The sequence below is a fragment of the Colias croceus genome, chromosome 8, assembly GCF_905220415.1.
Source record: "Colias croceus chromosome 8, ilColCroc2.1".
Taxonomy (NCBI): domain Eukaryota; kingdom Metazoa; phylum Arthropoda; class Insecta; order Lepidoptera; family Pieridae; genus Colias; species Colias croceus.
The window spans coordinates 5,995,987-6,018,641 of record NC_059544.1 but is presented as its reverse complement, the minus strand read 5'-3'; the positions used below and the strand labels follow the sequence as shown (position 1 = coordinate 6,018,641).

The 22,655-nt window shown below is 31.6% G+C and overlaps 3 protein-coding genes and 1 long non-coding RNA gene across 7 annotated transcripts; 2 read left to right on the top strand and 2 right to left on the bottom strand.

Annotated features, from left to right (window-relative positions):
- The first annotated feature begins 196 nt into the window (after positions 1 to 196).
- On the top strand, positions 197 to 11,064 carry LOC123693855 (uridine phosphorylase 1). Of its 3 annotated transcripts, none has more exons than XM_045639109.1 (9): positions 197 to 347; positions 2,948 to 3,129; positions 4,002 to 4,125; positions 4,363 to 4,524; positions 5,944 to 6,129; positions 7,443 to 7,581; positions 7,918 to 8,111; positions 8,325 to 8,398; positions 8,610 to 11,064. In XM_045639109.1, exons 2-9 carry the CDS (start codon positions 2,963 to 2,965, stop codon positions 8,716 to 8,718), a joined length of 1,155 nt encoding a protein of 384 aa, XP_045495065.1. In that variant the 5' UTR covers positions 197 to 347; positions 2,948 to 2,962; the 3' UTR covers positions 8,719 to 11,064. The 3 variants fall into 3 exon arrangements, with proteins under 3 accessions (XP_045495065.1, XP_045495066.1, XP_045495064.1); XM_045639108.1 differs by lacking the exon at positions 197 to 347 and adding an exon at positions 1,808 to 1,959; XM_045639110.1 differs by lacking the exon at positions 2,948 to 3,129 and having other exon boundaries at positions 202 to 347.
- Positions 11,065 to 11,230: 166 nt separating this feature from the next.
- Positions 11,231 to 20,555, bottom strand: LOC123693854. 2 transcript variants are annotated; one of them, XM_045639106.1, is made up of 2 exons: positions 20,221 to 20,555; positions 11,231 to 12,762 (listed from the first exon to the last, which is right to left on the bottom strand). In XM_045639106.1, exons 1-2 carry the CDS (start codon positions 20,251 to 20,253, stop codon positions 11,368 to 11,370), a joined length of 1,428 nt encoding a protein of 475 aa, XP_045495062.1. In that variant the 5' UTR covers positions 20,254 to 20,555; the 3' UTR covers positions 11,231 to 11,367. The 2 variants fall into 2 exon arrangements, with proteins under 2 accessions (XP_045495062.1, XP_045495063.1); XM_045639107.1 differs by lacking the exon at positions 20,221 to 20,555 and adding an exon at positions 13,381 to 13,570.
- Positions 13,616 to 20,822, top strand: LOC123693858. The gene is made up of 3 exons (XR_006751726.1): positions 13,616 to 13,730; positions 13,906 to 13,985; positions 20,617 to 20,822. It is a non-coding gene; the product is annotated as an uncharacterized LOC123693858 (long non-coding RNA).
- A 60-nt stretch (positions 20,823 to 20,882) lies between these two features.
- Positions 20,883 to 22,577, bottom strand: LOC123693857. The gene is made up of 3 exons (XM_045639111.1): positions 22,445 to 22,577; positions 21,684 to 21,988; positions 20,883 to 21,065 (listed from the first exon to the last, which is right to left on the bottom strand). The coding sequence occupies exons 1-3, from the start codon at positions 22,485 to 22,487 to the stop codon at positions 20,997 to 20,999; spliced, it is 417 nt and encodes a 138-aa protein (XP_045495067.1). The 5' UTR covers positions 22,488 to 22,577; the 3' UTR covers positions 20,883 to 20,996.
- Between the last annotated feature and the right edge of the window lie 78 nt (positions 22,578 to 22,655).

Sequence of the window (22,655 nt, the reverse complement as noted above, 5' to 3'; positions counted from 1 at the left end):
GGCAACGCGAATTTGATGTTTAATTTCTGACAAGTTTATCAGCTCAGAGATTAGCGGTAGGAAATGAACAAATTCTATTGTTCGTGATTAGATTGAATAATAATCTGTAGCACATCGAATAACCGTAACAATTACGCATACCACTGCGCAAGTTTTCCACGCAAGGTCCGCGCCCAGACAAGATTGGGCGGAAGCGGCACCATTCGCGTCAGCCGCGCAGCAGTTCAGACTTCAGCCACCAGTCGCTCATCGATCCGCTGATAAGCGTTGTGTTCAAGAATTATCTAAAAATCTCAAGTGCAGTGTGTACCGATGATGTCTTTCGATACTGATGAACTTCGTGACGAGTGAGTATCGCCGATAAACTAATATTACTCATCCACGCTAGATATTACATACAAAACCTTACTATGTTTTAGAAGTCCAACTTACATAGTCGACTCTTTTGTTATAGATTATCATTGAACTGTAAGTTAAAATAATAATTAATAACGTGTAAGTAGCCGCTTTCTTATAAAAATGAGCTGATATCTATTTGTGGTTATACAAAAAGCATGAATCAAAAATTACAGTAATATAATATAGGTAGCTTGTAGGTATATAATTTTGGCAACGTTTACGATGTTCTAAAAAGGTACAACGTATCTAACAGGTTCGTTACACATTAAGATATATTTGCTGTTGTAAACAATAGAATCGTCCAAAGACGCCTATTATGATTTCTGAAACTAGGTGAACTTGACTTGACCCCATTTGACTAGTAACCTACTTTAATTCAAGGGGGTATAGCACAATTATTAAGTCTTGTGAAAATTGTCAAAGGGTTGTCCTAATATGTGCCTATATTATCTATCTGCCCTTTATATAAATATCAAAATAATATCATAATCTCTAAACAAATATTAATATAGACGTTGTAGCTCCTTAATTCTGAATAAATTACCTAGCTGTATTGTAAATTTTTTAACAAGGAATTAAATAGGTACCTACTAAATAAAATCCAAGGATCGGGGTCTAATATTGGTAATTTGACTAACAATAATAATACATGAAACTGCTTGTTTCTTGATATTACAATATCATCATTGTCTACGTTACAATCATGTTACAATATTAATCCAACTGAGATTAACGAATTTACTATAGAAATAGGTAGAGAAGACTATTTTTTATTTACCACAGTAAAGTAAAGTAAGTGGGTACCTACCTTTTATATGATTTACATAATAGTCTATGTGCATTATAAGATTTAAAAAAAATCGTTAAAACAATAGAATGTGAAATAAAACATCGATATACTTTTACATTTTGTAAATTATAAAATAATAGTCTTATTATTTTTAGTTTTAGTTTAACTTATTTTTTTTGCAAAAAAATTCATCTTTCATTAAATTATCGCGCCCTTATCGCAGGAAACTTCTAATCAACACTTGTTTTAGTCTATATCTAGGAAGTACCCGCCCTTTTTATTTTTTTAAATAATGTCTCATATCTTAGTTGTGGACTGTGGTACCTAGTTATCTTGTCGTACAAAAGGCACTTCATGATCATGTGGAAATCGATAATTTTAAATGTGCGGAACTACTAGTTAGATGTGCCGCCGCAGAATTGTGTTATATCAATAGTTTGTGTTGATTACTGATTAGAGGTAAGAGGTGATTTTTATGTTGAAACAAAACAATTATGTGTACATATGTACTGTGTGTCTGTGTACATGAATAGCTAAGTACGTGTGTACTAGGGCAGTATTACTCGAAAGGTCGTATAGAGTATAGGCTATAGCCTATAGAGTATAGGTGGTTTAAAATGAACGGTTCGCGCTTCATAGTGATTTAATGTACGAGTATGTATAAAACATAAGCCGTCTAACCACATTTCATTTAGTAGAGCTCTTGTAACTGCACGCAGTATTGTAAAGTGTATTGTGTGGCTCTGTATGGATTTAAATTAAAATAAAATGTAAGTAACTAATATTTATAACATGTATCATACAAATTGAATTTTATTCAATATATTTTTATTTTATCTAGGAATTTGTCTGAAGAAAATTTTTTTTTTGAAAAAAGTACATAGTCATTATGTGTTTATTTTTTTGTCAAGTATCTATACAAATCGCTAATGTTCAAAATATAGTCAAATTCATATCTTCATGATAATATTTCGTGTAGGTACTCATCTTACCGATCCCCTAGGTAAATCGTAAATTCTTTTTTTTTTATTAAAATATTTTTCTTATTTGTTAGTTAAAAATTAAAATGTTGTTTTATTTTTGTGAGTGGATAACGACTTCAATCAAAGTTAAATCCCCGCCCTGGGTCATCTACGATCAATTATTAACAATCGATTTAACAATACCTAATAAATAAAAAATGTGTTTTCTAGCGACAAGTTTTTAATTATTATCTATAAAGAAATAAATAATAGCATATAGCAATAATTTGTATATCTTAAGTATGTATTATGTTCTTCTCAAGTTTATCCTATATTGCTTATCGTACTTGAACAGTTTCATATCTCAATTTCGGTCACAAATTTGTTGATATCAAAATAAATACCCAATTTACTTGTTGGACAACAATTTCATACACATTATAAAAATGATTCAATTGAATGCTCGTATTTTGTAATCTTAAACAAGCACCTAGATAAAAAAAATGCTGTTTACGTAGGTAGGTATAGTAAAATTTTCAATCTATTTTATCTATCATGTAGCTGTTACAACAATCGCTCTCTATATTAATCGATTTTGTAAACTTGAACTCGATAACGAAACGCTACAACGCAACGTAGATAATAAAATATGAATATAACCGGCATTTTTTTTTAAGTTAACTATATTTTTCTCTGATTTTATTTTTTCTATTTGTATTTAGGTAGTTAACTAGTTAGTTAGGTATGTATTTATTAAGTTTATATTTTGTTATCATTTTTTTTATTATTTTTTCAGCTTATTTATTTAAAAATGTCGCACAATGGTGTGCAAGTAATGAGTGGTTGCGATGACCACAAAGGTGAGAAAAACGGCTGTCATTCGACCTCAAACGGTTATCACCATCCACACAGAAAGGTTTATGACAACGAAGAGGAATATCTACAAAACGATTCCAACGACAATTCGGATGCTGTTAGGTTGTTATATGTTTGTTTTAAAGGAACTTTAACATAATAACATAAATGCACGTTTTGTTATAAGACCACTAACAACTATTAATACGGTTATTATGCACACGCAACTGATTTTTTAGTTAATTCAGTTTATTAATTGAGAAATCAGGTTAACAGCATGAATTTGTAGTAGGTAACTAATGAGTGATGAGAAATTTAAGTAGGTACCTTAACAATCTTCATCAAAAATAACACGTTAATCTGAAACTATAACTCTGGAAATTAAAACCTTTGTAACAATTAAGTAGGTACGCGGTCTACACGTGAAGACCTGTACATGAGACATATAAATTTATTTATATTAATAAAATAAAAATTGTTTATAAATAGCGTGGTAGGTACCTATGTATCATACCTAAATAATTTTCTATGTCAATGTAAAATATTCCGAACGGATTCCCCCGTACCCCGTACCCCGTGATGTTAACATGATCTCGTGACCTTTTCACCTATGCTTATTTTTATTAGATAATAATTGGATTTTAAATAAAAATAAAAAAAACGCCATAAAAGAATTTGCAAATGGATATAAACAAAATGTAGTGGAACTTATCAATGCTTAGAAGATTTATATTTTTTGGTTTTTATGGCATTCAAATGCTTTATAAATATATGCTTAGAAGATGTTTTATTATTACTTTTAAATAAAATTAACCAGAGCAATATAAAAATTCCTCATAGGTAGTAGGAATTAAATAATATATCTGCTGTGAAGAAAAAACTACTTGATATTTACTGAAACACACCACATACGATTAATCAAAGAACATCACTCCTGATTGATGGACGTTCCCTTACAAGGAAAATAATTATGTATATTGTAATTAATTTCGCAGATATCCCGATGGCTCAGTTCGGCTCCGCAACCCAAACATCGAACTCATGGATCAGGACATTTTGTACCATCTTGCCCTGGGAAGTGGTTCCCATGATCTCGTAGAGATGTTTGGGGATGTCAAGGTAAAAAAAAATTAAGAAGTTAGACGTGTAATATTTACCAAATTTTATGAGAATAGGTAACTTATATCTCAAGACTCAATAGACAATTTCAGATTTAAAGCTTGATTTGTCGCTGAATGTTTCTTCCGGACACTGTTATTAAAATTTGTGTTGTTTGTTATATTAAAAAGATAACATTTGTTTTAAATTTATTTCATATTCTTTTTAATATTTTTGTAACATTCTACTTCATTACAGTTCGTATGTATGGGTGGTACTCCAAAGCGTATGGAGCAGTTCGCTTACAACATCATGGCAGAAATCGGACACAAGCTGCCATGTGGGACCACTTTGCAAGATATAAGCCAATTTTCGTACCGTTACTCTATGTACAAAGTTGGGCCTGTATTGTCTATAAGTGTGAGTTTTTTTTTACTTCAACATTTTAGAATTATATAAAGAAAATTGGTAATAGACATACCCATTTCCGTAGAAGGGTGCAATCCTCTTTCGGGAAAGGTCTAGAAGCTATTCCAACGGCATACATAGAACAGCATATTATTAACATTTTCTTACATAATGGGAGAGGAATAAATATGAAACTCTATATATAATTGTTACATAACGATGAAATTAAGACTAATTGAAATTAAATGTACCTATCTTCATTCAATTGGTTCAAGTATCATATTGTTCCTGAGTCCTGACTCATGTTTTGTGCTGAGACAATTGGCATAATTTATTGTGTGGGTTGCGCTTATACGACAGGAAATTTGATCTAAATGTGTTTCATTTGTTTTTATGTTTGTGAAAATTTTTGTCTTCTTTTAATTACTACAATGTTCACGTCGTATCCTATACCTACGTTATATACGTTATATATATATAGCTAATAGCTTTCCTCCTCCAATAGACTGTCTCACACCGACATAATTTTTCAAATCAAAACAATACTTCCGATACCAATAACATAAACAAACATTCAATTAACATTAGTATTGGATAATAATTATCACATTCACATATTATAGTCAAGCTTGAGCACGCTAATTCTGCTATAAAAGTACGTAACTAAAATAATTTAAATTATTAATTTTAATTGTCCCGGTGGATTGCATTGTGTTTAATTAATTTATCGAAATAAACGATGTTTTATTGAATAATTAATTGTGTCACGGCTCGTTTTACCATGGAAGCATGAAGTTGCTGATGACACATTTAGACTAAACTGCATTCTGCTAATATAAATTAGCAGAATGCAGTTTATATACCTATCAATTATGAAAATAATTATCCTACTAAGTAATATTATAAATGCGAAAATTTGTGAGGATGGATGGATGGATGCTTTTTATTCTTTCACGCAAATACTACTGAACCGATTAGGTACAATTAAATTTGGTATATAGGTAGCTGAAGACCCAGAATAAGACTTTAGGCTTTTTATCCCGGAAATCCCACAGGAAGGGAACTATGCAGGTTTTTCTCTGAAAGCGCAGGCGGAAATCTAGTAATTTATATTACAAAAAAAAAAAATGAAAAATAGGTACATAATATATTTGGCATTGCACTATTAGATAAATTAAATACTAATAAAATTGAAATGCTAGAATATGACTATTTAAATACGGAAAAGTAAAAAAATATATTCATTTTGGAACTAATGTGTATGGTTGTCTAGACATTTAGGTCATTTTTATACAGGAAATAGGTAGGTAGGTATCCTTGCATAATGCATTTTATATATTTTAATTCCGTAATAAATGATGTAGTTAATAATTAATTTTTCAATTTGAACCTTGTTATTTTTTGTATGCAATAAGCTTTTTCGATTCACAGCACGGCATGGGCATCCCGTCCGTGGGCATCCTCCTCCACGAGGTGATAAAGCTAATGTACCACGCGAAGGTGCGCGATCCCGTGTTCTTCAGAATTGGCACTTGTGGTGGGATCGGTAACGAGGGGGGGACTGTTGTGATCTCGGAGGAAGTCGTCGATGGAGCTCTGCGGAACGTTCTGGAAGTGGTAAGATATTAGATGACGTGTAGAAATAAAAGACTAATGGATTAAACGCGGTTTGTTCATCTCTAATACTCTCGTAAAATAACGGATTTTAAACGCGATTTATTCATATAGAACACTCACGTAAAATAAAACATAAGAAAATATGTAGTAAATATTATCTTGAAGTGTATTTAATATTATCCTATTTTATATTTTATATTGTCCTCTTTAACTTTTTGGAATTGTTCATTTTACGATAAATGGTCTGTAAAAAATTGTATGAAGCATATTATGTTATACTATAGCCGTTCGGGTCGGATTAGCTCAGGTTAATCCGGGAAAAAAAAATTGGTTAAGGTATCTGATGCTTCTCAGGAATATTGTAATAGGTTTTTGTTAAAATAAAATTTGTAGATTCTTTGGTGCAAACAAAAACACAAAAAAACTTGACTGATTGAAATTAAAGTTTATTTATTTTATTCAGATCAACAATTTAGTGGATTTATCAATTCATATAAAATTCATTGGGTCTAAGCTGATAGATGATAAGAAATATAGCTCGCTAGTCTATTTCCAATGACGTTCTTACGCAATAAAGACCTCTATTGTATGTACGTAAGCAGCAAACACCTTTCTCTTATAAATAATATCTTGCCTATATGTATTAACCCTACCATATGCACTATATACTTACTATAGTTCAGTGCCAGGGCCACTTGATAACATTCCATAGTTACAAAAGTGATTGTGAATAATAAGAATGTTATTCTTTGTTAAGGTTGTTATAGCTAACTTGATGAATAAATAGCCTGTGTAATTATGAAGATTATGAGAGCAAATGCATATTAGTTGTTACTAGCTCTGACCGCGTGACTTCTCGTGTAAAATATTTTTTGAAGTGAAACTTCTTTAACGGGGTTGGAAAATTTAGTGTAAGTAATATTTTTTCGTTACGCGTTACATTTTTCCGTTACGCGCCATCTTTTTCTTATCCCTGCCACGCGTGATTCAACGTATTTCTGTAAAGTTGCATATAGTAAATTATTTTTTGAAAAATAAGGCCATAAAGAAGTTTCACTTCTGACGTGTGTACACTTGTACACGCCCACATTTTTTTTTATTAATGAGATGTATATGTCGATTTTATAGTTTCGCAGGTAACATCCATTTGAACAAATAACATACAATACAATACAATATAATATACAATAATATTTTCTAAACTACTTAATATTACAAGGAGAACTTTTTTGTCATCATTACTTACGTTGATCTTATTCATATTAAATTTGAATAAAGATGATGAGTACCTATTAAACCTAAAATTATTATAGACTGTGCTTGGCAAAACACTGCAACGGCCAGCCAAGTTGGATAGAAGATTGGCGCGGGAGCTCAAAGCTTTGGCGGATCCTGAAGACCCTTACGATACAGTCACGGGCAAAACCATGTGCACTTATGATTTCTATGAAGGTAAGTGTAATATTTATTGCCTGCATAGAGTTTGCATTGAATTGTAATAATTTCAGTCTCAACGCCATATGCTAAGAAGCTCTATTCTTTAACAATTGTATGACAAACTAAATAATATAATTAATTAATTATGTAATGCAATCAGTCTGCAAATTGTCGCATTGTATTCTCATTTAAGTAATCGATTGAAATGTAAAGCAAATTGGCTAACGTTCATTTGACACTGGATTGCGATAAGTGAAGTAATGGACAAATTTTAACAATTTATTCACAACTATAGGTAGGTAGGTCTATTATAGATGTTCTGAATAGATAAATATGTTATGTAAATTGCAGGCCAGGGTCGTTTGGACGGTGCATTCTGTGATTTCACTGAGCCGGATAAGATGGAGTATCTGGAGAGGATCCACAAATCTGGAGTCGTGAATATCGAAATGGAGTCGCTTGCTTTTGCGGCTCTCACTCACCACGCTGGAATAAAGGCAGCTGTTATTTGTGTCACGCTGCTCGATAGACTGAAGGGAGACCAGGTTAATATACTATTTATTAGGTTACATATTCATAAGTCTTTGTGGTTGTATGACTATTGTAGGACAGATTTGGAGCCGTTGTTTCAAGGTCCGTTTTCTTGTTTGTATAATCTGAAGTTCACAAAGTACATATTCGTGAAAAAAATTTCTAATCTGTTAACAACCTGATGTATAAAATTATACTATAATAATTAATATATCAAATGAATTCAGGTCTTAGCGCCTAAAGAAGTTTTGGACGAGTGGCAGCAGCGTCCTACGAAACTTGTCTCTCGTTACATCAAACGGTACGTTATATTTTCTACCTATTTATTATGCTTTTACTTTTTATGATTTTATTTTTTAATTTGGGTTATTTTTTCAGTAGATACTTATAGTGCATGCATAACACGTACAACATCTATATTTCAATCACATATTAATCGGGTATGTTGGTGTGATTTATTTTGTATATTTACGTTTTTCATAGGATTAATGTTTATTCTTTTTTCTAAACAGATATTTGCAAATGAAAGGTCGCCTGTCTTTAGACGGTCACGGATCAATTGCTGTGAAGAGTCCCCGACGATTTAAACTTGTTCAGCAGGAGTCTGAAACTTACGATTAAATTATTTGTCTTAACTCAAATCCTGGAACTATACATACATATTTGTAAGTTCTACGATATGAGTTCTTTTATCAATGAAGATGTCGTTAGAAAGGCTAGATTTTACCTACACAGTATGAAAATTAGTACGTGTTTGGGCACTTTAGGTCTGTATAACACAATCATTAAAAATGTTAGAACATCTGTCATTTGGTTAATATTGCACTGATAATCTTTACAAATATGTTCATTGTTGAATTTAAATGATTCGATTCGAAACATTGTATTGTTAACGGTTTACGGTACGAAATGAAAATGATTAAAAATGTTTTTGTACTGCCACTATTATCAAATAAACTTGGATGTTAGGCATAATTTGATGTGTATTTCATGTATTAGCTATAAAAACAGGATTGTATGAAATACACGTATATATTTCAATTGATATTTATTGTTAAATTCTTTATTTCAATTATACACGCATATAATATAGGCGGCGCAAAAACTGTGTAAGTCATAGAAAAGTTATAATGTACCTATTTATCGCTGTTCTATGAGTCCGCAATTGTAAAAAAATATATCGATTGCAATTTTATAAGTGTTGTATTTTATAAAAATAGGTATTTTACTTGGGAGTTTTGAATTTTTTATCTGCAGTGTTTATTGATAATGAGTTGAAAAGTGAAATATACATAAGTTATTGTTAAACAAAAATTACATATTAATTAGCGATATTGCACTTGTATTTCTTTTGATGGAATTTTATTGTTGTTTAGAACCGTTTAAAAGTATTTTTCTGTGTGTTTATATGGATTTGTTGAAACCTATTATCATTAGTATTTTATACCGACATTGATATAAAAAAAAAACATATCTCTATTTCCTACGGAATTCTATCCTACTTACCCATTTTATTCTAAATATCTTTAAGCAAATATATTTCTTATTAATTAGAAAATTATGACCGTTAAAGGCTACTACTTGATATTTATTTCCTGCACGGGTTTTAAATGTAGTTTGCCTAGACTTGTTCTGCTTAGAAATTATTAGAAATATTTAATATTTTTGAATGTGTATGTACCTATTTATATCCGTATGCTAATGTTTGTAAATTTCTCTATCGTTTTGTTATTACACGACAAACGACGTTGTAAAACATTTTAAATTGTAACTTAAATTTTTAATATAATTAACATTGTAGAAATAAAAACATTGACGTTAATATAAAAGATTTCCGTTCTACTTAAAATATCTAAGACATGTTTAACTGCAAACTCGTAATAAAACATTTTATGGTTTTAAGTAATGTTAATTGACCTTACCGTTGACTAATAACTTAATAAGTAAGTACTTGGTTCAATTTGACTTCAAATTTGTATTTACTTATCATAATTATACTTCAAATTAATAATTTCAATATATACCTTGTAGGTATAAAATACTTGTACTTGAATATTTTAATACTTAAGGACATATCGAAGTCGTGAGAGGCTTATGATATACTTTGCCTAAATTCAGTTCCTAAATGAACGGTAATGTTATTTCCAATTTACTTTTTCATATCCAGAAAAAAACACTATTTCTGTCTGTATGTCGTTATGAGTTGTGTGTGTAGACGTCTTCTTTATGAATATAATGTAGAGTGGAGGTGCAAAGTATGATAATTTGTACCTTAGCTTAGTGTCGGCTATCGAGTCGAGGTCTAATGTGCTTCCACAATATTGTATTTTATTGTTGTTGATTGTTCATACACAAGCTGTTGTCGATATTGCTTAAGGCGTTACGGTCTTTGTTAATAAGTAGATGTAGAATCTCAACACGGACCTAATGTTAAGAATGTTTCCGTGTAAATCTTATTGAAATATTTAATGAAAGTAAAGTGTAAGTTAGTTATTTAATCAACGATTGAGTTTACGATTATAATGACAAATTATTATAAGTAGATAGTTCACTATGAGTATATCACTTGTATTCTATGGCACCAATATTAATTATTATTATAGCCCGTATTAATGTAATTAATTAAGTATTTGTAAGTGTTATACAAACTAGCAAAAAAATCATAAAAAATATGTTCTTTCTTCTCGCTAACCTTAGACTTGGCATGGACAAAACCTTATACTTAATGATGAAATTCTAATAAATCCCACTCTAAATAGATCCTACTCGCCGTTGAATAATAATTAATTAAACAGTAGGATATGAAAAGTTATATATCCATTGTTGCTACTGTTTTATCTACAATATAATATTTTGCACTAAACATCCTGTTTCTTTTCGTTTTCGAGCTGTATATAAAATTAAGGTTTGTCTATAATATTGGCTTACATGTGTTAAACGTTTAATAAAAAACTTCTGTTTCACCAATATTTTTTTTATTTATATATTTTAAAAGAAGTATTTTACAAATCTTTATGAAAATAATGAAATGGAATCCTATGAAATCAAGTTATAGGTAACTACTGCAATCATATTTTACACAGTACAATCAGCAAATGGTTTACATTTAAGGATTAAAGATTAAAAAAACACGTCAGTCTTACTATACGTTTATTTTAAACAACCTACAGAACTTAAAAATATGCAGTCGAAACGAACTCGTTTCAAAATGGCAACAAATAGATTAGTGAGCAAATTTTTAGTGTTTGATATAAATTGATTTTATACCAACTACTTAAGCTGTAGGAACTTCATAAGTGCATCGTGAATCAGACGAGGACTAGCTTCACTGTCAGCTGTGTACCGCACACCTCTCAACGCTCCATCTTCGTTTCTAACTACGCCATACTCCCCAACTATAAAGCCGTCAGAAGTCCTTTCTTCAACTCTATATTTCCTATATTGCCGTCCTTCGACTACGTAACCCACTTTGCAATTTTCTTGCTTACAATTTTCAGGATTGTTGTTAGGTTGGACACCGTGGCTGCGACCGTCGGTCATGACGCTCACTTTCTCATCTACTTCATAGTTTTTTTCAGGTTGATGTTCGGTCAATCTTTGTTTGTTATATGAAGGATTTGTGGCAATGTTGGGCGGTGTGGTATTGTAAGTGCTAGAGAACGCAGTCGTGTCAGTGCGTTGCAACCAAGGATTACGAGTGGTCGGAATTTCTTCTGGTCGTAGGTGTAAGGATGCTGGTTCACTGTAAAATTTTGCTGGTTCACTATAAATTTTTGATGGTTCACTATAAATTTTGGCCGGTTCACTGTACACCTTAGCAGGTTCACTATAAATTTTTGCGGGTTCACTGTAAAATTTAGCAGGTTCACTATAAACTTGAGCCGGTTGACTATAAACTTTTGCCGGTTCGTTGTAATACTTCGGCGGTCCTCCTACTGGCTGGCTAGGATTTACGTAAGTTGAGCTATGATCGTTATAACTAAGTATCTTAGGGGTATCATGTACAACATTAAAACTGACTGTAGTTAGTTTTTGATTATTTTGACCTTGTCTATGTAAATAACTTTTAGATGAATATGATAAAGGAATAGATCTTGCCAATGGGACGTCTTCAATGGGTTCAACATCTTTTTCCTCAATAACAGACGTGTTTTGAATTGAAGGTTCTGCTACAGAGTCTACAGTTTCATTAGAATGAATGTCACTTGGTCTAGTTTGAAATACACGCTCTGAATGACTGGGAGCGTAGGTTTCTTTTCTTGCTTGCAATTGTTTTATATATTCAATATTAGCACCGGCAAGATGTGGTGGCAAATCAGTTATTGGCTCAGACGTTTGATATGTACTTGTTAAAAAATCGTAATTTGTAGCCGTAGGATAAGATCCAGCTATATCAGCAGTTTCTGTCGTAATAGGTTCATTAGTAGTATAAATATTAATATTAACGGGAGGACTCGTTTCTTGTTTAACCTTCCCAGATCCTCTTCCAACAGCTACAGAAGATGTTATTCTCACAGATATGATTTGTTCATCGCTTTCTGAATCATCTGCATGCTTTGGTGTGTATTGAGCGTCATCTATTTTTTGTTCGCCATTCTTATAACTGGTGCGATGTATTATTTGGCTTTGTGCCGACTGTATGTTCACCAATGTATACGGCAAAATCTGTAAAGAAAAACCTTTTGTTTAGTTGATGGAAAATATAAATGATCGTATCTCTGGAATACACGTTATTAACCCTAGCATTGGTTTAATGTGGGTTTAATAATAACAATTTATATGTTAATATTTCTTCTCTAATTTATGATGATTAAGTATTTATAAAAAACGGCAAATAAATAAAATGAATAATTATTTTTCTATAAACTGGTATAAAAGCATTCCTATCCGAAAATATAATTTTTCATAGTAATTTAAGAATACATGTGAATTGCAATTACTTCAATAAAAATAAAAAAAAGTATTTAGTTACAACGAAAACATTTTTTGTGTAACTGGTGCCGGATGCATTGGTCGGAGAAATAAAACATGTAAGATACTAGTTTGACCTATCAAATATGTGGAAGAGGTTGTTGAGTGAGCGTGAGTTATTCAGGGATACATTAAATGTTTTTCATCATTTCTTAATACCTATACCTCTTAAATGTACCTAAATACTTACATTTTATGTTTTAATATGAAATAATATGCCATTAAAGTTAAGCTTTTATGGTCATTTTAGTACGATAATGTCAACTCAGAATTTATGCTGGTACATTACCATTTGTTTCCCATTGTACTTACGTGATTCAATTTTATACTCTCTTTCATATTTTTGTGCAATATATGTTACATTATTTTTATTGATGTCAGAGATTTCAATAAAATATAAGAGTTGAGGGATAAGCTCGTTAAATAAAGTCCAGTCTTTATATTGATCAATATTTTTGAGTTTTGTTATTCCACTTTGCATTCAATAAAGATCAGGTATCTCAACCAGGGCGGAAATCATTAATTGAATGGCCTAGCAATGACGGGCGGTGGCTGTCAGTGACCGCACTGGCCTTGCGATCGAGTGTTGATTTCTAGACTACAGCAAGAAAAATACCTACTTATCATCCTGATAGATTGCAACATTTAATTATTAAAGGAAGGTAAAAAAATCATCCAAATTCCATCCTCCAGCCCAACCTTTTTTGTACTTATGGTTATAGTTTTTTATTAACTTTGATTTGCTAAGTAAAAAGTTTATTTAGATCTAGGTACTCTTTAATAATGCTAAAATTAATATTGACATTTTGAAATGCTAGACTTGTTATTATTTTATAGGTACATGACTGACTGAAAGAGTAACACAAAAAATGGCGCCACACTGGAATTTTAAGATGTAGGATGGACCTGTATCATAGGTAGGTACTCTAGGTAGATAAGTATCTATAGCTAGAGTTTATAATTTGGTCAGTAAAATGAAAGTATAAATGTACCTATATTGTGATACCTTATTCCAATTACCAAAATTGTTAATATACATTTATGTTTTGATTTTAATATTATAGGAACTCTTAATAGAAGCTACAATATCTTATAGTTCAGGATCCATCGCCCATTTTTGCAAGTGATTACTATCAAGCTAATTTTCCGTGAGTAGCTTTGTTTTGATGAGACGACCAATAATTTCCTTTACGAGACTTTCGATTGCGGTAGCTAACAGAGGTAACAAGGATACAAATTTTTGATTTGATGGTTCTCAAATATTAATAGGTGTAAGCACTATCAAATTCATTGTTTTATAGTTATGTAATGATTCACTGTTTTATTTGAACTTCGTTGTATCTTTCATTTACGATAATGTTTTATAACTGATTTATAACGGAATTTTCAATTTGTAATTAATAGTAAATAGGGAATCAGAAAAACTCTGATTTCTCTAACTTTCTCGACTTGTATGAGTAAATGAGGTGTGCATGGGATAAAATATATAAGTATATCTATTTTTATCATATGGTAATATAAATTAATTTGATCATTCTGACAGATTATACATAGGTACGAGATCGGCGAGTTGGCGCCCGCCTTGAGTTACACGTCGCTATGCGCACGCGCCGTGACAATGAAAAATGTGAAGGTCTCATTTCTTTCTACACAATGCTTGCAATTTCAAGATAAGAATAGGTAACATCGTACAAATGTATAATGTTTAGTCTGAATACATCTCTTTAGGCAGACGTGTTTTACATATTAGTCGATATCTCCCTAGATCAAAATTCGTAGCATTGGTTGGATTTAAAACTTTTTCTAGTGAAATTATTGAGTTGTATTTTAGCACAAGATTGATATTTATTGGGCGATTGCCTATTGAATGTCAATATAATTTATACGTATAATATAAGTTAATGTAGGTACTTAATATTGAAAATATTGTATGTATATACTGTATAGATATAGTACAGTAGGTCAGTAACAGAAATATTAGGTACCTAGTAGCTGTAAGGTAGAGAAAAATGAAATTAAACCGATCGTAATGTAATAATTAAATTCCATTGCGATAGTTCTAAAAGGGCACTGGATTATACTAAGATATATTGGGACTAAAATTATTATTAGTTTGTAAGTATAAGCATTATTTATTCCAATTATAACAATTAGCTCAGGCTATCATTGTGCACGCACACTAGGCGGCCTTCAGAAACCTTTTATCAAATGAAACGCCTTCAATCATTTTATTGCAAAACGTGAAGTTTGTTTGCAGTTAGTACAACTATTATTTTTGTTTTATTTGGCGTAATCTTTTCGGTTTTGGTAAAGTTTGTAATAAAATTATGCGCTATTAAGAGAGAAAAAGAGAGATTTTCTGAGCATTACGCACGCACGTACTGCAGGCTACGTTGAGCGTCACCAAAAGCACTAAAAAGTAGAACAAACGGTCTAGGTCACTTGCTGTGTCCTTTCTGTTGATATGCATCAACAATTCTGGGGCCTCGGTCCTTAAATTTATTAAGGTATGATAACTCGTCCACTGTGTTTTACACTAACTTTGTAAGGTCCGTATTGAGTGCAGGGCGAGGTGATAAAACCAGTTCTGATTTACCAGATCGTGCGGTATTTTAAACTTGAATGCAAATAAATTGACAGATGATAGTGCACTTGAACAACAAAGAAATACCTATAATAATTTGTTTTATTACATTCAGGATTTTGAAAATCTCCGATTCACTGAAACTTAGGTAGTTACCTACTTACTAGGTACAATAAATCGTTTGAAGGTAAGTAGGTATTACATTTTACCTACCTGTTTATATAATAGACATGTAAAAACTACAGTAGGATCGTTTTTTCATCAAGTTAATGTTCTTATTTTTGAATAACTAACTTATGTTTAAAACATGTTTTAAATTATGTTTACCACTTCTGCTGGTATGCCAAAAGTGACTATGAAAAATGTGTACCTATTCATAATTGAGGTCATATAACAAATAAGAAGGTAACTCGAGGAAGTGATACCGAGACCCGTTTCGCCCTCAACTGGATTCAAATTCGTAAGTACAGGTGATCAAGTTTATTAAAGATCACAGTGACATTTATTACTTCATAGTGTTTTTTTAATCGAGATATGCGAGAACTTTTTTTTTATTTTAAATCGTTTGCACAGAGCATTCTAGGTATTTTATTTAATAATAATTGCCATTTTATATACGTTGGTAATGGTCAACATATATATCATCAAGATTTAAATTGCGTTCGTTACTTTTTATTGTTTATTTTGTAATAATATGACCGAGCTTTTACGATGTATGTAGGTACGAGGAGGTAGTTGCTCAAGTTTTAAAATGATTCAAGTAATATAACGCTCGTATTTTTCGTAGAAATAAAATTATTATCACACGGAACAAAACTAGAACTAGTAGGTATAGATGTAGGTACCTACATACTGTCTACTAATGGGCGTTTTGTTTCTGAAATTACCTATTCTTACATGATTACAGCAGTATATTATCTATACAAAAAGACAAAACCGACCCCAATACATACTATTGTATTAGTCTGTCATTATAGGTAGTAACTTGGGTAGTAATTTATTGTAGTGTTATTGGCATCTTATGTCATTTAGGTAATTTATTTTTTTAATGCACTCTAACTAGGGTCATTGCGCCTGTTCGCGTCCACCTGCCTATTCGCGTCCATTTTGCGGATATCTTTTAGAAAATTCACGAAAATAAGTATACTTTATGTAAAATTGTAATAAGAAAAATTTCCGATAATACCTCAATGTATAAGAGACATGCACACATATTCAAAATATGCCTGCGCACCGCCTATCCTATTTAAAAAAAATATTTAATTTTGGCTTTTAGACGAGAGAGCTAAAACGCGCGGGATTTTGAGAAAAAAATAGTGCGCAGCGTCGCGTTTGGCAGTAAGTATCTTATTGTTAAATGTGAATTTTTGAATATGTAACTGTTTCTTTACTTTTCTAACAAAACATGGAATAGTATGGATTATAAATCAGCTTATTTCTTTTACAATTAATAGCTAAAATAAGGTGGACGCGAATTACTACACCGAATTTATACAACTTCCATTTTGCGTCCACGGTGGGCGCAAACTATACCTATAGTGCATAATAATAGAACATATTGCGTCCACATTGTTTTTATTACGTAGCAATGAATTTTTTGTTAAAATATGTAATTTAAAATAGATTGTAAATTTTTGACTAAGACCACAAGTTGATAATTTAAATTTTCATTCAAATTAGCAAATTTTTATGCTATTTTTTCATTTTAAAATGGGTATTCTAAGAATGAAACTAGTAGCTTTGAGAATGAGAGTCAATAAGTCTGTGGTTAAGAAAATAATATAAACAAAAAAGAAATTTAATTCATTAGAAACTCAAAAATAAGGTAGGTAGGTAATCTTAATAGAACTGATTATTATTTATTTACATAACGTAACGTTGTTTTTTGTTAATTTTTAGTTCTATTAATGATGAGAAGATAAATATAAATAAGATTTTCCAGTTTCCTTACCGTGAATTAAAAAACCGGAATCCTTGTAGGATCACTTTGATATCCGTCCGTCGTCTGTATGTCCGTCTGCCGGTCTTTCTGTCAAGACGCTTTTTCTCAGTAACGCGTTCAGGTATAAAGCTGAAATTTGTATTGAATACTCATATCTACGGTCCCTTGAAGCAGTGAAAAAATCAAACTTATAAGCCAAAGAATTCAAAAGATACAGCCGTTTATGCTGAAATTTTCGCAAATTTCGACATTCGCAAGGGAATCAAAACTTACAGGGTACTTTACGTGAACACAGACACTTGAAGTTTGGTACGAAGCAACGTCTTATAGCACAAATAAGGGAAATATTGAAAAAATAATCATTTACAGTTAAACATAATATGAAAAAAAACAGGTTTATACGAAACCTTCGGTGTGCGAGTCCCACTAAAATTTGGCCGGTTTTTATTAAATAACTATATTCGTAAATAAATAATGTATTAAAATCTAATTTTTATTTGCATTTATCTGATGAAATATCACCCAATACACTCCTAATTCTTTTTCTAAGCTGGTGGACGCGAACTGGTCCACGGGTGGACGCAAACTGGAATTTTTGGACGCGAACTGGGTCAAACGCCTAATTCTGCTATTTGTCTAGATAAATAAAAACCACATGATATTTCCAACACAATTGAAAGTAAATCTTATAATAGACTATGTAATGAACACGTTACATAAATTTTGCGTTGAAATTTGTTCTGGAACATTTTTATTTTCTCCTTCAAACTTTCCAACTGCACTAAGTGGACGCGAACTGGCGCAATGACCCTATGTGTGCTAGCTTCAATACGCTGCCAAGAATTTTTGTTTCAAGGTATCTGACTAGAATTTCAATTAGTCATGCATCGTCGCAGAAGACAGTTGATAAGCGCAATAAATATCTTGCCCATCCATTTTTTATCAATAAATCAACTGAAAGACAAACTGTGCTATCATTGATTACTGACACTAATAGTCTAATAGCCGGTTTAACCACTTGCTGATAATGTCCCTGATAGACTATTTGGCATTTTTTAACGTATTCATATTTTCATATATGTATTATCTGTACTTTTATGTGGCAGATAAGCTAAACAGAATATCATCAGAATATTTTCAGACGTCCTCGGACCATTCATAAAAGAAAAATCTATATTGATTGGCGCTTTTGTCACTGATAAGCCTATGCTTATCCTACGCCCTACGCACCTACGTGTTGCTCAATAGTCCAGCAGTTTTTGTTATTTCACGTTATTTAGGGAAATGAGATGACGCTATAATACCATATCATACCATAGCATCGGAAAATAAAGAAAATTTCACTTTTTTCGACTTTTAGTGGAAAGTGCGGACATGCGGCACATGCGGGACGCATACAATGTTGTTTGGGATTATTTTACTAATTATAGGTATTGCAAAACAGGATTACATTCGGCATCACGGTCCTGCAGACAGCAGAATGCGGACGGTTGCCCACCTTATTCAAAATTACAAAAAGGTCATATTTAACAAGCTTCTGTCACAAATTAATTTGGTTTGATTGTGATTGCAATACGTGTTTGTTTTGGAGGTTCGTTTGAACCCATTAAAAATACTTCATTTTTTATAGATCATCTAGATACTATATCATCGTGTCAATATTCAATTAATAGATATATTATACCACCTATCTATATTATGATTGTATAAAATATAAATAGGTAAGCTTCTAGATCGTATTATAATGTGGCGGGCCAAAGGCGAAAATCGAGACAAACGTTTTGTTACTTAGATTCTTACTTAGATTTTATATTTTTTACTAAGTACTCTATCAAGCAACTACTGAAAATCTAGATATAACGACGCGTGATATATTTCTAACTATGTATAATGTATTTGATATAGAGCCAAAAGCACTAGGTAATTATAAATGCAGTATCTGAAATTATTAATTGCAAATTAGAAGTGATTATATTCATAAGTATAAAGATGAATAGGTCACCATCAACAATCGCACTGCGCCTCATGTATCTTAATTTACTAAGAAATTAGAATGAATTAGTTACTTCGCTATTCGACCTTGTAGTTCGTACATAATTAAGAAATTAATGTAACGGTATAGTGATACTTTTAATTACTGTAAATATTTAGTATAAATTCATTTTCAAGTACATATTATGTATTAGGTAGTGAAAAATTTAGGGTTGAAATGGTATCTAGACTTTTAAAAATTATAAGTACAATTACAAGGTATGAGAATCCATACAAATGTCATCTAGATTATGTATATCAGATTCTTTCCATCCTTTTTTTCTGTCAACTTACGATATTGAAGGTCACAATGAGTGAAGTGAGCGATGTGGGCGGTAGGCGTTTTTGCTGTCTAGTCCTTTACGACATTTATAAGTATTTTAAATGGAACATTTAATGCAAAATAATCGCATATAATATACGCATTTATCTGTATTTGGTTCGACATTAAAACGAGAATGTTTCAATACGTTTATTTCCTGAAACTGAACCGGTATTTTATTCAGTAAAATTAATCGTACGATAATTGAACATTATTGTCCATAATACTCTATTTTATGTTAGTCGCTCTTATTATACTTATCATAAGTCATACCATGAACAAAATCCATGTAAGTGTGATCCTCATCTCGTCACTAGGGAACGTATCCGCACTAATGCAGTCGATTCTACTACTGTATTGATAAGGACATGTCCACTTTGAAAGGAATAATTACAAATAACATTTCGAATATGTTATGTAAATGTATTTATATTAACTTTTTACTGCATTTTTACTATGGCGTCAGTCAATCCGGCGGCACTCTTAACACGGTGTAAAACTAAGCGAGGTCTCTTATTCTATTCGAATTCCGAATTGGTAAGAGCGAACACTTCTAGTACACGTGTGTCTGGCTCGCGCGCCGCGGTTAACTACAGTGTTCAGCAGTAAACACCAACTACTTGTGACCTTACAATTAAGAATTTAATTTATGTAATGCACTTTCTTAAGAACCGGTGACGTATGGAGCGAGTGCGTGACGACGGCCAGGAGATCCAATTTGATCGCTGAAGCCTGAAGCTCGGAGGGATGACGCGACCGCCGCAGCTGGCCCGTTGATGTCTTTCGTTTGAAACTTGTCTTATGAGTTCATTGTCGTAGCAAATATAATATTTATTAACTCACGATTAACAAGACACATTGTGAGGATAGCGTTTTAATAAAATATAGTAAATTAGACATTAATAATTTAACATTTATTTCTGAATTGTTTTATATGTTTAAAATCAATTACAGCTTTAAATAATAAAGATCATTAACAATATTATAACAATAAAAATTACAAATGACGTCCAGCGTATCGGCAATCTCATCAAATTATACCTTTACTTTTATAATCCGAGATAAGGGTCGTGTCCGTAAGGAACAGCGGCGAATTGCGCATATTGAGGTTCATAAATCTGAAATAAATAAATACTTTTTAACAATCACATGCAGTACATTTACGTATAAATTTTATACGAAGGTTGATAATCCAATCTCATCGTTTAATTTATATCCATTAAAGGTATTTTTGCTGTATTACTTTCACTTGTAAAATATTGTGCCATCTAGAGAAGGTCGACGGATAACCTAGACCTTCTGAAGACTGTTCGAGTTTGAGACAGCCAACATAAATGTCATTTCACTGCTTCTTATTGCAAATTTGAACTATTAAATGCTATTTTAACTCGAATTGGTTTTAAATTTTAATATATTTATGAATGCTATATTTAAAGGTAAAGTATGTGGGAAATATACTTTAAATGTATTTTTTTTATTAAATGTAAAAATAATTGCATTAAAAAATAAATGGTAGGTAGTATTTACAAGTATGTAGGTATGTACCTTGTTATGATTTTACAAAATTTATAGAAGATTAAATTACTGTATAGTAGGTCCTTGTAGGTAGGTACTAGTAGGTACCTAACTAGATTCTAGTAAGATAGTAAGAACTAAATAAAAAATTGTAGATTGAAATGTTTTTCAAACAACACTCAAATAAAACGTGTGCGTGACCAATTATATTGGCCATTTACCTCATATCCATGCTGTTTCTTCTTTTCAAGAACACCGTATTTTTTCGCGACTATTTTATTCATAACTAGTTCCTTGAGTTTAAGCTTTGTGCTGAGCAAATTTGCAGCTAGGGCCTTATTGAATGCCTTCAATTCTTTCATCTTCGCTTTGAGCGCCCACATGCCGTCTTTAACGAGTTCCACTTTTCCAAGTTGTAGGCCATCGTCATCATCACAGTCATCTTGATATGGAGGTGTGTCGTAAACGTTTCGGAATAATTCCTGTTCGTCTTCATCCAATTCAACGTACCGCGGCTTGGACATTGCTAAAAATAATCAACATTGTTGTGAAGTCGTATAGAATTTATTCCATAAATAAAGTCTGTCTTTAAAATCTTTAAATATACATAATTATGCTGTTTGAAATAAATAACTAGTATGGCGTTAAGATGGAAGTAAATTGCATTGCCCGTTGAAGTACACGTACATTTTCAATAGTTTTACATCTATTAAGATTAACTAATTGATTGAGACGTGGCAAGCTATAGGCATATTGTTATTAATGAATGCGTTATTTGTTCGGACACTTGTTATGCCTTATACCAACGCATATTTCAAATTCTTTTACTCTTTATAAGGTAACAAAGAATTATCGTCAATCTCATTATATCATATAAGTTACATACATACATAATAAATTTCTTAGAAACGAGACAAAATGGCGACATACAAGAATAATAATTTGCTATTACAAAAGCTGAAGCAATAAATAATGCACTTACCAGTACTTAGGAATAAAATAATTAAAGATGTATACAGGAACATGCCTTTCCAAGTTCACACGACACACCACAAAACGATGTTCTTTTGTGTGTCAAATATTTTTTCAAAGGTACCTCATTTCCAATTATTTTACTTATGGGTCTACCCTCAAATAAATTCATAACATATTATAAGATGTACAAATTATGCTATCTACAGTACCAAGTCAAT

What these genes read in the sequence shown, in the direction of transcription:
- LOC123693855 (XM_045639109.1), top strand. Translation starts at nt 2,963, where the DNA reads ATGTCGCACAATGGTGTGCAAGTAATGAGTGGTTGCGATGACCACAAA. An exon ending in GACAATTCGGATGCTGTTAG is followed by an intron (nt 3,130 to 4,001) that starts GTTGTTATATGT and finishes TTAATTTCGCAG; the next exon opens with ATATCCCGATGGCTCAGTTC. An exon ending in GTCTCTCGTTACATCAAACG is followed by an intron (nt 8,399 to 8,609) that starts GTACGTTATATT and finishes TTTTCTAAACAG; the next exon opens with ATATTTGCAAATGAAAGGTC.
- LOC123693854 (XM_045639106.1), bottom strand. Translation starts at nt 20,253, where the DNA reads ATGAGGATCACACTTACATGGATTTTGTTCATG. An exon ending in TTACATGGATTTTGTTCATG is followed by an intron (nt 12,763 to 20,220) that starts GTATGACTTATG and finishes TTTTCTTTACAG; the next exon opens with ATTTTGCCGTATACATTGGT.
- LOC123693857 (XM_045639111.1), bottom strand. Translation starts at nt 22,487, where the DNA reads ATGTTCCTGTATACATCTTTAATTATTTTATTCCTAAGTACTG. An exon ending in TATTTTATTCCTAAGTACTG is followed by an intron (nt 21,989 to 22,444) that starts GTAAGTGCATTA and finishes GATTATTTTTAG; the next exon opens with CAATGTCCAAGCCGCGGTAC. An exon ending in AGAAACAGCATGGATATGAG is followed by an intron (nt 21,066 to 21,683) that starts GTAAATGGCCAA and finishes TATTTATTTCAG; the next exon opens with ATTTATGAACCTCAATATGC.